Here is a 13,155-nt window from a genome sequence, read left to right on the forward strand (position 1 = left end):
ACAAATCTTTAAGAAGTATGTTTTACACTCATGACTAAATTTCATGAATTGGAAGTTTAGTAATCATTACAGGCGTAATACATGGTATCACTCATCAAAATGACTCCTAAAAGTCTGTAATTATGTAATGTTTTAGCCGTGAGGGAGCACTGCCATATGCAGTCATTTGTCTTCTTTCATTTCTGTTCTGCCGCAGCTTGGCGCCTCTGACAGACTGTCTGTATCCATCCTAGATACTAAAAGATGCGTCTCTTTATCTGTCTGAGTTTTAGGCTCATACATTCTGCACAAGTCAGAAAGTGAAGAAAGAGGAGGTAGAGTGAAGAGACAGCGGGATCAACAGAGAGAAAGATTTTGAAATGAGAGATGTGAAGAAGGAGGAGCGGGAACATGTGACAGAGGGAGTTGAAGGGAGCAGATTAAGGGAGCAGAGGGAGAGAAAGCGTAATCAGGCTCTCACCCTGACTGTGTGCGTTAATTAAGCTTTCAGTCATGGAGAGATCGCTGCAGCCCTCTGTCCTTCACTCACACCATAAACATGACCCTCAGCGTGTGGATATTGATCTCAAAATGTGTTTGTGGTGTTTTGTGCAAGCTTACATTTGGCTGTGTCTCTCTCTGGTTTTGTGCCATAATGTAATTACGAATCATGTACTGCACTATGCAACAAATCTATCTTGTCAAGTGAATTTCATTGAACATATTGTCACTTGGGATTGTCAGATCCCAAGTGAAAATGTGAATCTAAGAGGAGAGAGAAAAGTGACCTTTTCATGATGTTGCTCAATATAACCCTAAAATATTCTGGTGTGCACAGTGCGAGGTTTCCCCATAAATTCATTTATTTGTGGTGGCTAGCCACAATAACAGCATTTACTGCCATATATTAATTTTCTATTTTTGGAGCTGGACTGTATATCAAACGTTTAGTAATTTAGATCTCTACACTCTTAGAGCACAGAGTGTACTCTTGGTACGGACAGAACATCTGAGCGGCTGGTGCAGTGAAAGTGAAACTTAGCTGTTCATACAGAAATTGAATGCTTTATTTCTTCGAACAGTAGCGCTCTTATTTAAGTGTTGTCAATCAGTTTATCAAACTATTTTAGATGAAACCAGCTGTGTTCTCATGGAAAGCCCGCACCCTGTCCAAAAGTTGGCTTCCACTCACCTCTTTAGCAGCTTCTGATCGTTGCAACCACAAACTGATCAACAGGCTGATCAATTCTTCACCCTGCAACTCACAATCAACAAGCTACTGCTGAAGAAAAAACAAAACAAACAATAAAAAGCATCAAGAGTTCTGCCTGCGCTGCGTTCACAAACCCACAAAAAACTTTAGTAAGGAGACACGGGATGATCACAAAGGGACACACACAAAAGTTTACTGATCCCTCAGCCCACTCACCACCCTTATACGTCTGTCCTTGATGCAATGATTAAAAAAAAAATTGATCATCACTCTTAAAACACTGTTGCACATGGTTGAAATATTTCTTCACAACAAACAGGGACAGTGAACGTTATTCTTCTAAGCTCATCAAACTCGCAAGCGCTGTCCAAACACAACCTCGTCTGTGATTGGGTTCCAAAGGAAAAAGTTTAGAGTGGTTGGATCACTCCAGATGGTTGCTGTAATGGTGTCCTTACTTTCTACCATGTTGTTCAACAGCAGGTTTGACATCTGATGCAGGCTGTTCACAGCCACACTTACTGGGCTTCAGTTTGCATGTATAAGAACGAAGCTGTATCATATGTTGGTATGTTGACTTCACAGCTTTGGCAGAAATGTGTTCATGCATGTGTCTGCAGCATGTAATGCTTAGCTTAGGCACCAAACGTACGCAGCCATGAACTAAGCTGCAGAAATTCAAGTATCTATTACGTGTCTTAAAGGTCCAGTGTGTAGGATTTAGGGGGATATAATGGTAGAAAAGGAATATAATATGATAAGGATGTTGCTATCAGTGTATAATCACCTGGAAATAAGAATAGTGTGGGCAAACCAAACATTGGCTGTAGATGGGCTATTCACATTTTGAAATCAACAATGGTAGTTAGCAGCCCCCCTCTCAAGAGAAAAACCAAACTTTTCTTTAACGTGAAACTGTTTTATAAATCACTGGGTCTGTTTTTTTTGGAGAGGAAGAGACCTCTGTTGATAATTTGGCTCTTGCTAAAATAACTCCTGAACAATGAACTTTCTACCTGGGACTTCATGCGTGGCACATGAGAGAGGTTTCAATCCTCTCTGCTAGATACCACTAAATCTTACACACTGCTCCTTCAAATATTAAATAAATAATCAAATAAATTGTGTTAAAAATTGCACCACATGATAATGAATAATGTAATATTACTGTCAAATTGATTTTGATATTTGACAGAACTCTAAACAACTCAAATATAAAGAAAAAGTATGACTTTGTCAATAAAAAAGGGGCTTTGTATCACATCACAGACAGCAACCTTCATGCAGTGAGTAAGACAAAGAGAACGCATCTAAATGTGAATGAAAGCTATAAAAAGATTTTTCAGCCTTATCTTCATGTATTTGTCATACTTTGAGGTGAATATAAACACCATTACATTTGTCACTACTCTTCTTACATCGTGTAGCAAGGCTCATTTCATGCCCCTAAAATCCTTCATCGGGTGATGCAAGAATGAAGTGAGCAAAAGCAAGAAAGACTCACTGTGGCCTCAAGCCCTGTAATCATTCTCCTCACCAGATAAGAATTACACTTTTACTTTGGAAAAAAAAAAGACATTTTTTTTTGCTGGTGAACACCATCTGTGGGGTCTGGCTGATTAACAGGACATCTGCAGGAGATACAGAAAAATGTCTTAGTGGATTCAAGGATTCATAAAGAGAAGTCCTAAAATTGGCGATTGTTTGTGTGACTGTTTGTTTCTGCATGTCTTGAAATTGGTTTTTCCCCCACACCAATAAAATTTGCCTGATGTCTTATAAGACCTGAGAGACGCACCGTGACTCACTAACACATGGTCTCTAAGCCGAGATAGCTTAAAGTAGTTTCATCTTCTGCTCACTTACCGTCTCTGTCATTTCCTCTTCTTCCTGGCTCACTCTTACTTTTTAACTTTGTCATCTCTCCCAACCTGTCTGTCTTATGCATATTTAACTCCTTACTCGCCTAAGTGTGCCCTCTGGTCGCTCCCCAGTGGGCTCCAGAGCCAATTATGTTGTAATTAAAAAAACAGATATAATGAGCAGCTAATGAAAGAGATAATGGGAGAATAATGACCCAGGCTCGCAGGAGTAAACCGTAAGAATGCATGGATGGAAAGATGGAGGGAGCACAAAGCTGCGGGGAGTGATAGAGGCAAGATGGGCTGCAAATGATATAGTCAAACCAGGCATATGTTCAGTGAAATATCTACAAATGTATCGTAGAGAAGTATGAAGGGAGAACTGGCCGGCCTGTGGTGGAGCAGGTGTAGAAGATGAGAAAGTGATTTGGGGGAGATGACAGACTGAGATGAAAGTAGATATTGATGAAGTCACAGACAGATATGACCTGCTGCTCGTCCAGCTGTTACCTGAGTCAGAGGCAGCGCAGCTGGTGACAAGGAATATCGAGCCTTTATTTTGGCGGCGGGTAATGATGGTGTGAAGTGCAGAGGATATTTATGTGATGCACTCTCAGGGTCATGTTTCTTTGAATTTAGCGTTTAGTGATGTGCATAAAGAAATAGTTCAGCATTTTGTAAAACATGTTGATTTACTTTCTAGCTGATTGTTGGATGAGAAGATTTATACCAGACAAATATCTGTAAGCTAATACTAACAGGAAAAAGGGGGAAACAGGGAGCCTGGCTCTGTCCAAAGTAACAAAATTCACCTGCCAGCAACTTCAAAGCTCACTCATATGCCTAAAGGAAAATAAATCTTTTGAGTATTGTGAATGTGCTATTTTTAGTCATGAGGAATTTTTATGTTCACGTCATGAGTCCAGGGGTGTTAAGTATATGGCCCGCGGGCTAGAACTGGCCTAACAGAGGGTCCAATCCGGCCCATTGGATGACTTTGTACACCTTATATTTACACTGTTGTGAGTTATATTAAAGGTTAAACAGTGAGTAGCCTGTTTTATGTAAAATCCTTATTTTGGCAGTGTTTTACCTACTTCAATTAAGCACCACTGCTTAATAAATATAAAAATCCCCCCATATGCAGTTAACTCAGTTTCTTAAGCAGCCTGAGTTGGGACAGGCAAGCATTAATAAACACCAACGAACAATCGGCCGTGGATTGTTATCAGCTGGTAGGCCTATTCCTTCTAAATAGTTTGAAGGCCAATCAAAGGAACCGATCAGATGACACAAAACGTGCAAAAAATGTCCCTACTTGCCTCTAAAATAGCTTCACTGGCAGTTCTGATAAACTGTAGCTTACACTGAACATTCACCATTGCATTCATGATGTACTGCTAAGCTGACGTCAAGCTCGCCTGCCTGCCCTGAATGCAAACACACCATCTCTCTCTCCTTGTTCACCACACATGCATCAAACTGATGATCACCGCGGCACTCTGAACCTACTAGTGAGTGCAGCAGAACCCTTCTAGCCCGTATATATGACACCGTTTAAACGCGTGACGACATTCAAACTGGGTGTCCAAATAAGTTACCTCTTAATACTAAAACACACAATATTATTTTTGACAGCAGTCCTTGTGACATCACTTTGGGATGCCCCTGTAAACAATACCAGGTCCATCAAGAAATCATAGTGTGAGCGTAGTGAGGAAAAACTTGACTAGCTTGTACAAACACTCGACCTCAACCCCATCCAGCACCTTGGGATGACCCAGACCTCAGACTGGGAGCCAGACCTTACCACCCAACATCAGCGGGTGATCACCTCACTAAATGCTCTCATGGATGTGTGGGAGCAAATCTCTGCAGCCAGGCTCCAAAATCTTATCGAAAACCTTCCGGGGAGCCTGGAGGCTGTTACAGCAGCAGATTGACGTCCACATTTTTGTAATAAGATACTGAGCAATCAGACGTGTTTAGTTATACACATACTTTTTGCTGTATAGTGTAGTCACGTCATGTGCTGGTGCTTTGTGCAGCTCTGTAGTCCTTTTTTTCAGCTACAGAGTCTCATCTCAGCCCTGATTCAGACGTTCACACTTTCATATCCGGGGCTACATCACAGGTTGTGAGGACTCAGGTGAACGACAGCTTTCTGAGTGTCAAAAGTAGGAAAAGTGTCAGTTTTACAGCTCTTAGTGATTCATCTTTCCTGCCAGTTATTGGTGACTAAAATGACTTCAGAAAGAGAGGATGTGGTGCCATTTGTAATAATTGTAAATAACATCTGTATATTGATGAGGATGGCTGTGTGTGGTAATTTGATATTTTCTGCAAATTCACATCTCTCTCACACACACACACACACACACACACACACACACACACACACACACACACACACACACACACACACACGCACACGCGCGCCAGTGTTTGAGACAGTCACAGAGAAATAATGACTGATCCCGGGAAAACATGAAAAACCTTTTTATATGTGTGTTCTTTCATTTATATCTGCCTCGCTCTGTTTTCACTCTGCCTCTAATACGATAATGACATCTTCAGTTTGGTTTCTATCAACATCACTCAGGCTAATCACTGGTACTTCCTGCCTCAACACTGAGAGGATCTTAAGTGCCTTTTGTTCTCTCTCTCTCTTGACAGGTGGAGGAGATCCGGGGTTTTATCGAGTCTCTGGCAGAGAAAGTTGAGGAGGTGAAGAGGAAGCACAGCGCCATCCTCGCTTCACCTAACCCAGATGAGAGTAAGGCTGCCTTTTCTGTTCCTCCGTGTTTAATTCCCTCATAGTGGGAGCAGGCTCAACACATAGGGACCCTCACACATGTTATTTTTGATATGATATTTTTGACAGTACTTGAGTACCAGAGGAGTCTTTTTTACATGCTTTATCTGATCGTCAAGTGTGTCCTTGGGCCCAGTCGTTCAGAGGTAATCTGATCAGATTATTGGATTGGATCAAATCATGAAAATGGGTGGTTCGATAGGGGGAAAAAAGGATTTTGACATCAAATCAGAACAGTTAATCCAGTTTTGGTTTGGATTGGATCACACCTTCAGTTTGTGTTGTTCAACACTTTTTGGAAGGATTGTCATACCTATGACCCCAGCAGGAGGGTGGGTTCATCTGTTACTCTCTAACCCTCTCCTTCTTATCATAACATCAAAGATTAACATTAAACATAAAAAATTAACATAGCTAAGGTTAGTTAACTACATCTTGACCTACAGTATGTGCTACTTACCTGAATGTTCTTGCGGAGGTTAGAAGAAGAGTTTAAAAGTGAAGATCTCATTGTTTTTCAGGAGGCACACAGAGCACTTCCACATCTAACTTATCTGTACTAGATTTTGCTATACAAAGTGTGGCCAGATGTGGTCAGGGATAGTTGCTGGAGGCTGCCTCTTCTTCTGGTTTTGCTATATCATCATCGCATTATGATTAAAAGACAGGTGTTGCTTCTTTTTCCTTCAGCCAGCTGGAAACTTGGCAAATGCAGTAGAGGTGCTTTTCACATGGGCATAACATCAGCTCTTCCTCTCTTTATCCATGTCTCTCTGTCACGCACCACCTTCTTTCTTTTTAAAACTCCAATTTCCCTTTGTCAGGGAAAGACCTGACAGTGTTGGCTCTAGCTGCATTTAGAGACAAATCTGCATGGGTAGACTAAACCATGTCTTTTTTTAGATGAGAGGGGCCTCTTTACTTTTTTGTACAAAGTCCAGCCTTAAACCAATTTATTCAGGCAATTTTCATGTGGTTATGGCACTAACTATTCAATAATGTTTTTTAAAAAAAGGAAGATGAAAAGTACTTGTTCTTAAAAAAAAAACTATTCTTTTTATTCATGTGGTTTACTAGTAATGTGTTACTACTCACCTATGTGCATTATAATGGCATATTTGTATCACATATTGTATAGATGTACTTGTTTATGATAAGTGATATAATACGTATAACAGGAAATCAGTTTTGAATTAATTTTTTTCCTGGGAGTGGCGTAGACCCTTGTCAGACTTTGTCCCCCTGTATGTTGACTCTATGGCTATAGCCTTGACTTAGGGAATTGTTATATTTCTTGTCATATTTCTTAAAGGGGTTTTACTGTAATATTTTTTGACCAGGAGCAGGATGAGAAATAATCGTCATCCAAATCTTTACAAAGTGAGTCAGTGAGTGGTAGGAGTCAGTGGATCAGCCATGTTGATGTTCAGAGACAATCTCAGTGAAACTGTCCCAAGATTTAAAACCCAACTGATAATCTTTTCGAGATTTTAGAGAAAATTGATAGATGTTGCTCTCCACCATCACTGTCAATACACCAAAAGAAATATTTTTGTACCGGTGAGGCATCCTTTCCCTGTGTAACCACCCGTAAAACCAAATCAATTGTAAAACCAACTGCTGTTGGTTTGTCTTCTAATTTGTCACATGTGACTCATCATGAATTTAGATATTGATTAAACCGAAGAAGTTTATATTGTCCAAGTCAACACTGATCCATTTTCACACACCTATATTCTGCCACTTTTTAATGATAATTCATTCATTCATTATGTTAAACACCCTGAACAGATCGGTGACACATAGAGACAGTTAACTAGTCACGCTCACAATCACACCTTCAGGCAATTTAGAGTCACCAATTAACCTAACCTGCATATCTTTGGACATTTGGACACCCTTTTGCTGTAAGTGATAGTGTTAACTACTGCACCACCGATTCACCCTTTTTTCAATGATAACACAAATGTTAAATACTACAATGACTCAGTCATGCATCAGAAAAGCTCTTAAAGGAAGGCAGAATAAGACTAATTACTGTTATCATCTTTTGAACAGCAGCAGTAATAGATCCCCCTGAACAAAAGTAAGAGAAATAACTTCCTTAAAGGAAATTGAGGAAATAAAGAACAATTTGTCAGAGGAGCAAAAAGCCCATTTGTTAATGTTATAAAAGTCAGAGAGCCTTGAAGATGTAGAGAGCCGTCCTCCTTCACCAATATATTATACTCTCGCTGTGAAATGTCTTACACTCGTTTGTCCGTTTTTCTCCACTTTTCTGTTCCCTCACCATTACTCTTTGGTCCCGTCTTTACCTCTTTGCCTGCAGTTTACGCCGTCTGAGTTTCTTCTTCCCTTTGACAATTTCAGCCACTTTTGTCTTTGCTTTTGTTCCATCAATCCATCTTTTCTCCTCTCCTTCATCTTTGTCCTCCTGCACCTAATCCTCTCTAGTTTATGTAAAAAAAATGTATCTGGACCCCTGCACTTAATGTGGGGGCTGCTACTCACACTAGTTACACCTCCCAATCCCTTTTCTTCTCCCTGATTCCCTTCATCCAACCTACCTGGAAAAGCATCAGTGTGCTTTCTGCAGCAGGCGTCAGATGAGCCCTCTAACTAGCCTGTGTGTGCAGATGACATGCAGAGCAGCAATGAGACAAGGTGCTGTATTTATGATATGAATACCTCCACAAGTTGTCTCTTTTATGACTGAATTCAATTCTCAATGTGTGTTTGCCTGATAAATGCACATCAGTCAGCAGATGAAGTAAATGTCAGGGTTGTTCATTACACGGAGGTCAGCGTGTTGCTGTCTGCCTGTTGCAGTGTGGCCACTGTCGGGAGTAACAATGATCAGAAAACCATCATCAAGGATGCTTCTTTATTTCCTGAACAGCTTTTATTTATTTATTTTTTAAAAATATTTTATATGCCTGTCTGTGTGTATAACTCCTAAAAATCTAATTTACATACAGCTGATTTGCCATGCATTTTGTTTGGTAACACAGTTTTTCCCAGATTACATTTTAATAAAGCAGTAAGCGAACAAGAATGTTGGTACATTCAGAATTGAGCTTTTTAAATGGTGTGACAGAAAAATATTTAAAATCATGCCACTGAAATAATTATATTGACTGTATCTGCAAGGCTGCCAGAATCTCAGTGTCAGTGTTTCTCATTACTTTTCCTGACATCGGCTACTGACAAGTAAAGCATGATTAACATGCTTAGGGTTTTTTCACACCTGAAGTCTGAAAGAAGGTTTGCATTTTGTTAGTTTTTATACATTTGTTCAGGTTAGTTTTAATTTCACATTGCAAGAAAACACACTAAAAAACTATACATGACTATGTCCTGGTGTCATCTTATACGTGAGCTGCTACCCTGTCCTCTTGTAGTCCCTTTCTCTCATCCTCACGTTAAATAATGGTAAGGTAATTTTTTTTAGTTTTTTTCAATCAATTCTTCCTGTGATATGTCCGAAAGTCTGCACCATCCAAAAATGCTTTCATACCAGAAATGAAACAAACTATGGCTCAGTTTGATCCGGACTGAGACCGCTTCTTTTTGTCGGAAAAAACATTGCTTGTTTGGTGCAGACTGTGTTTTTCACAGCTGTAATTTTGGTTTTATTTCTGTCTTCTGTCTCGGTTTTAAGTCTGGACATAATTTTGTGAAAGGACCCTTAGGCTGCAAAACTGGAGAGAAAGTCAGGAGATTACCAATTTATTAGGATATATCTGCTGCGCACCAAGAATATTGGTTCCAAATTTCATGGCAATCTGTCCAATAGTTGTGAGAATATTTCCTTTAAGCCCAAAATTCCAACCTGTTTTTGTAATATTTTGGTCTGATCACCAAGTGCATTTTTTTTAACCCTAGAGCCATGCAGCTATTGAGGCTAAAAATCCAGTAAGTCAGAGTTAGGAAATGAATTGCCCCAAATTCGATAATTACCAAAAGACAACACTGAGTATGTTTACATGCACAAAATAGTCCTCCCTTTTGCCGTCATTCCAAAAAAGACAATTTTCCTACCAAGCTGTCTCCATTCCACTAACACTCCTGTTTACATGCTGTTGTGCATACTCAGATTAAGGTCCCTAACATGTTGTTTATCAAGTCAAAATATAGAAAAGTAGAGCAGGTTTAAAGTTTAAAGTTTAAAAGCAGGTGTGTTTCTTCCTCCGACCAGAAATTTGGGACTCTCTTTTGCATGCAATTCTACCCACAGCTTTGCAAACTGTAGATGATTTAGTTTGTGTACAACATATCCATGACAAGGCACAGAGCCACTCATAAACAGACGAGAGGCTGTGTGTCACAAATGTTGGTAAAGCCCCCAGCTGAGACAAATTTTCTGAATTGGTTGTATAAGTTTCTAAATAATGATCCTAAAATCCGAATAACACTGCCATACCCCACATGTCTTAATCAGAATATGCTGCATTCGGAAAATGGCCTAATGCAGAATACTTAAACAGAATATGCTGTTTTTATTGACCTGCATCAAATTAAAAATATTGTCATATTCAGAATAATAGGGGAATACTGGTGTGCACGTAACCGTAGTCACTGACTTGAGGGGATGTGACACAAACAGGAACAGGCTTGACATCGCCTGGGACTGCAAACTCCAGGTCCGGTTCAGTGTCTGGCTGGGTGCAGATTATGGTGCTGGGCTGTGGACACTCTGTTGCTGGGCAGCTGAGACTGTTTGGCTCAGAGCAGTGTGGGGGATTGACATCTCTGAAGCGGATGCTTCCCTCTAGGGGCTCTGTCCCCTAGATAGATATAAAGGGCCAACGTGGCTTCACATCATATTTATATGATTTTTTTTGTAGCTTTTAAAGTCAGTTTTTGCCATGTTAAGTCTTCGCTGGTTCTCCTTTGTCCTCACCCTTGTGTTGAGGGGGAGCCTGTTCACTTTCCATTCCTTCTACCAAATCAAACTTCCTCTCTTTCCCGATGAGTCTCCTTCTCCTTCTCTCCTCCAAGCACAAGTGCTTTTCTCACAGTGGTTTCTCAACTTAATTTCTCTTCACACTCTTTCTCCAAAAACAGGTGTTGAGACTTTGAGTGTGTGATCACAACGTCATTTATTTTCTCTCTAGTTTCATAAATACGATAATGAGGAAGTAGTTGGGAGTCGCACACACACCTTTTAATTTTTTCAGTAGAGGTCTTCCGTAACTCAGTGCAACATTGTGTGGTGATAAACCTTCTGTTCCTTCTGTTTGGTCTATCAGTTTCATAATCACATCTCATCTCCCCTATCACCACCCACCTGGCCATCTCCATGACCCTGTCCTCGCCCCTCTCCTCCTCCTCCACCTCTTCTTCCTCCCCATTCACTGGGGGAGCTTTTGTATTTGCTTGCTGAGATGTTTGCAGGTGATCTCCGGGGGGTTAACTCACTTGCAGAGCCCGTATTGACACACACACACACACAGCCGCCTCTGTTATTACCTTCGCCCCTGCATTACACATCATTCCATAGTTTACCCACCCCCCTAAATGAAGCATAGCAAATTTACACCAGGGAACTGCAATATACAATGTGTGTGCGCATGCTTGTTTTTTTTTTATGCTAGATGTTCAGGAGTCTTGTGTCAGTGTGGACTGTGCTCAGCATCTGTGTACAGTAGTGGGTACTATAATGATGATAGATTAGGTAATAGCCATCAGGTCATAATGGTTATTGAACCTGTGTTCTCTCATGAGCAAATTCCTCTAATGCAGGAAGGGAAGACACAAATACATTTTATATTTATAAGCATGATTGAATTCACATTGCCCATTAAATAATTGCATTATTTGTTTAGTTTTCTAGTATTGTTTATAAGCCTTGGTCAGCGCTGCTTCTCCTCATTCTGATCGATGAGACTGTACTCTATAAATTTTATAACGATAGGCCATAAGTGATGATTGCTTCTCCCGCAGGAACATCCGTGGCCCTAACGTTCAGCTTTTCTTTGGAGATTGTGAGGTTGCTATGGAGTGAAATAGGACATTTAGCGGGTCGGAGTTATTTAAAACCTTAATGTGTAAGTTTTTAATGGATAAGTCTTTGTGCCTTTGAGACAATGTTCCTTTTAGATGTTTTCCCATGTTGCGCTTTTCACATTTTTATCTGTTGTTAACATTTTTAGTTCCTCTTCTCTTCCTTACGTTGTTGGATCAGATAGCAGTTTCCAGAGAAAAGGACCGTTTACAGTAGATAGTGACTGTTCTCACAAACACTCAGTGTTTGTAGTTTGACAGCTGGGTGCAGCTAATCTTTTTCAAACTCCCTTTAGTTGCAGGTGAGACACCTATCATCATGGTCCTCTGTGGAGGACAGTTTGGTTAATCTCTTGCAGAGGATGACAGAAGAAGCTCTGTCACTGTGTGTGTGCGGTACACTCCTAGCAGTGTTTGTCTCATGATAAAAAGAGAGAGAGAGCCGGACAAGAAGGGTCTGTGAATCAATATGCTGTGTGCTGTCTTTCAATTAAATACGTTTTTTCTAATGTGAAAAAGTAAAGGCTGTAAGGGTGTGTTGTATATTTGCATATGGAGTGGGAAAGTAAGATCCAGTCTTAAATGGTCACTTGAGATGCATTCTAATGCCAGGTGGAAACAGGCTCTAAGTTTTTATACTTTTGACATAAATACAGTATCATGTAACTGTGTGCTTTCCTTCTGTGTTATTTTGTCTATTTAGGCAATATATGTAGTATTTTGTAAACCCATGTAAGCTGGGTGAATGACACTTGAATACATATCCTCATTGAAACATAAGAACAGTTTCAGCAGCTTGAGACAGTCTCCATAATTGTCCAAATGTACATATGTTTTTTGTGGAAGGATACAGCCAAAGCCAGAAAATACAGTTATAAATGCAGGAAAGGCAAATCTCACAGTGCAACTTAACAAACTGCTGTGTATTATTCATCAGAAGAAGCTAGTCAACAGCACAAAAATACAATTTTAAGCTGAAACTAATTCAACCTACTTCTCAAAAAGTACCTTTTCTATATTGCCAGTAAATTAATAACATAAAACTTGACAATCCATCCATTCATGACATCCGACACCGCAGTTCACACTTGCAGTTGCACCTACAGGTAATTTTAGAGTATCCAATTAGCCTGGTGTGATTGTCTTTGGCCTGTGGGAGGAAACCTGAGCAGTGATCATAAAGGATCGATCCCATTGCACTTAGCCTTCCTGGTCTGTACATTAAAACCATTTGAGACAAGCAGTCTGGATTAATACCTAGCAGCACTGTCTATACTACT

General features: G+C 40.1%; 1 protein-coding gene across 3 annotated transcripts in view; it reads left to right on the top strand.

Moving 5' to 3' along the window:
* stx1a (syntaxin 1A (brain)) overlaps nt 1-13,155 on the top strand; it is a 76,945-nt gene that overhangs the window by 26,157 nt on the left and 37,633 nt on the right. For all 3 annotated transcript variants that reach the window (XM_042487062.1, XM_042487063.1, XM_042487061.1), the window contains exon 3: nt 5,731-5,830. In XM_042487062.1, coding sequence (XP_042342996.1) covers nt 5,731-5,830 — 100 coding nt within the window. The remainder of the gene's footprint in view (nt 1-5,730; nt 5,831-13,155) is intronic.

This window comes from Plectropomus leopardus, chromosome 5 (assembly GCF_008729295.1).
Source record: "Plectropomus leopardus isolate mb chromosome 5, YSFRI_Pleo_2.0, whole genome shotgun sequence".
Lineage (NCBI taxonomy): Eukaryota > Metazoa > Chordata > Actinopteri > Perciformes > Serranidae > Plectropomus > Plectropomus leopardus.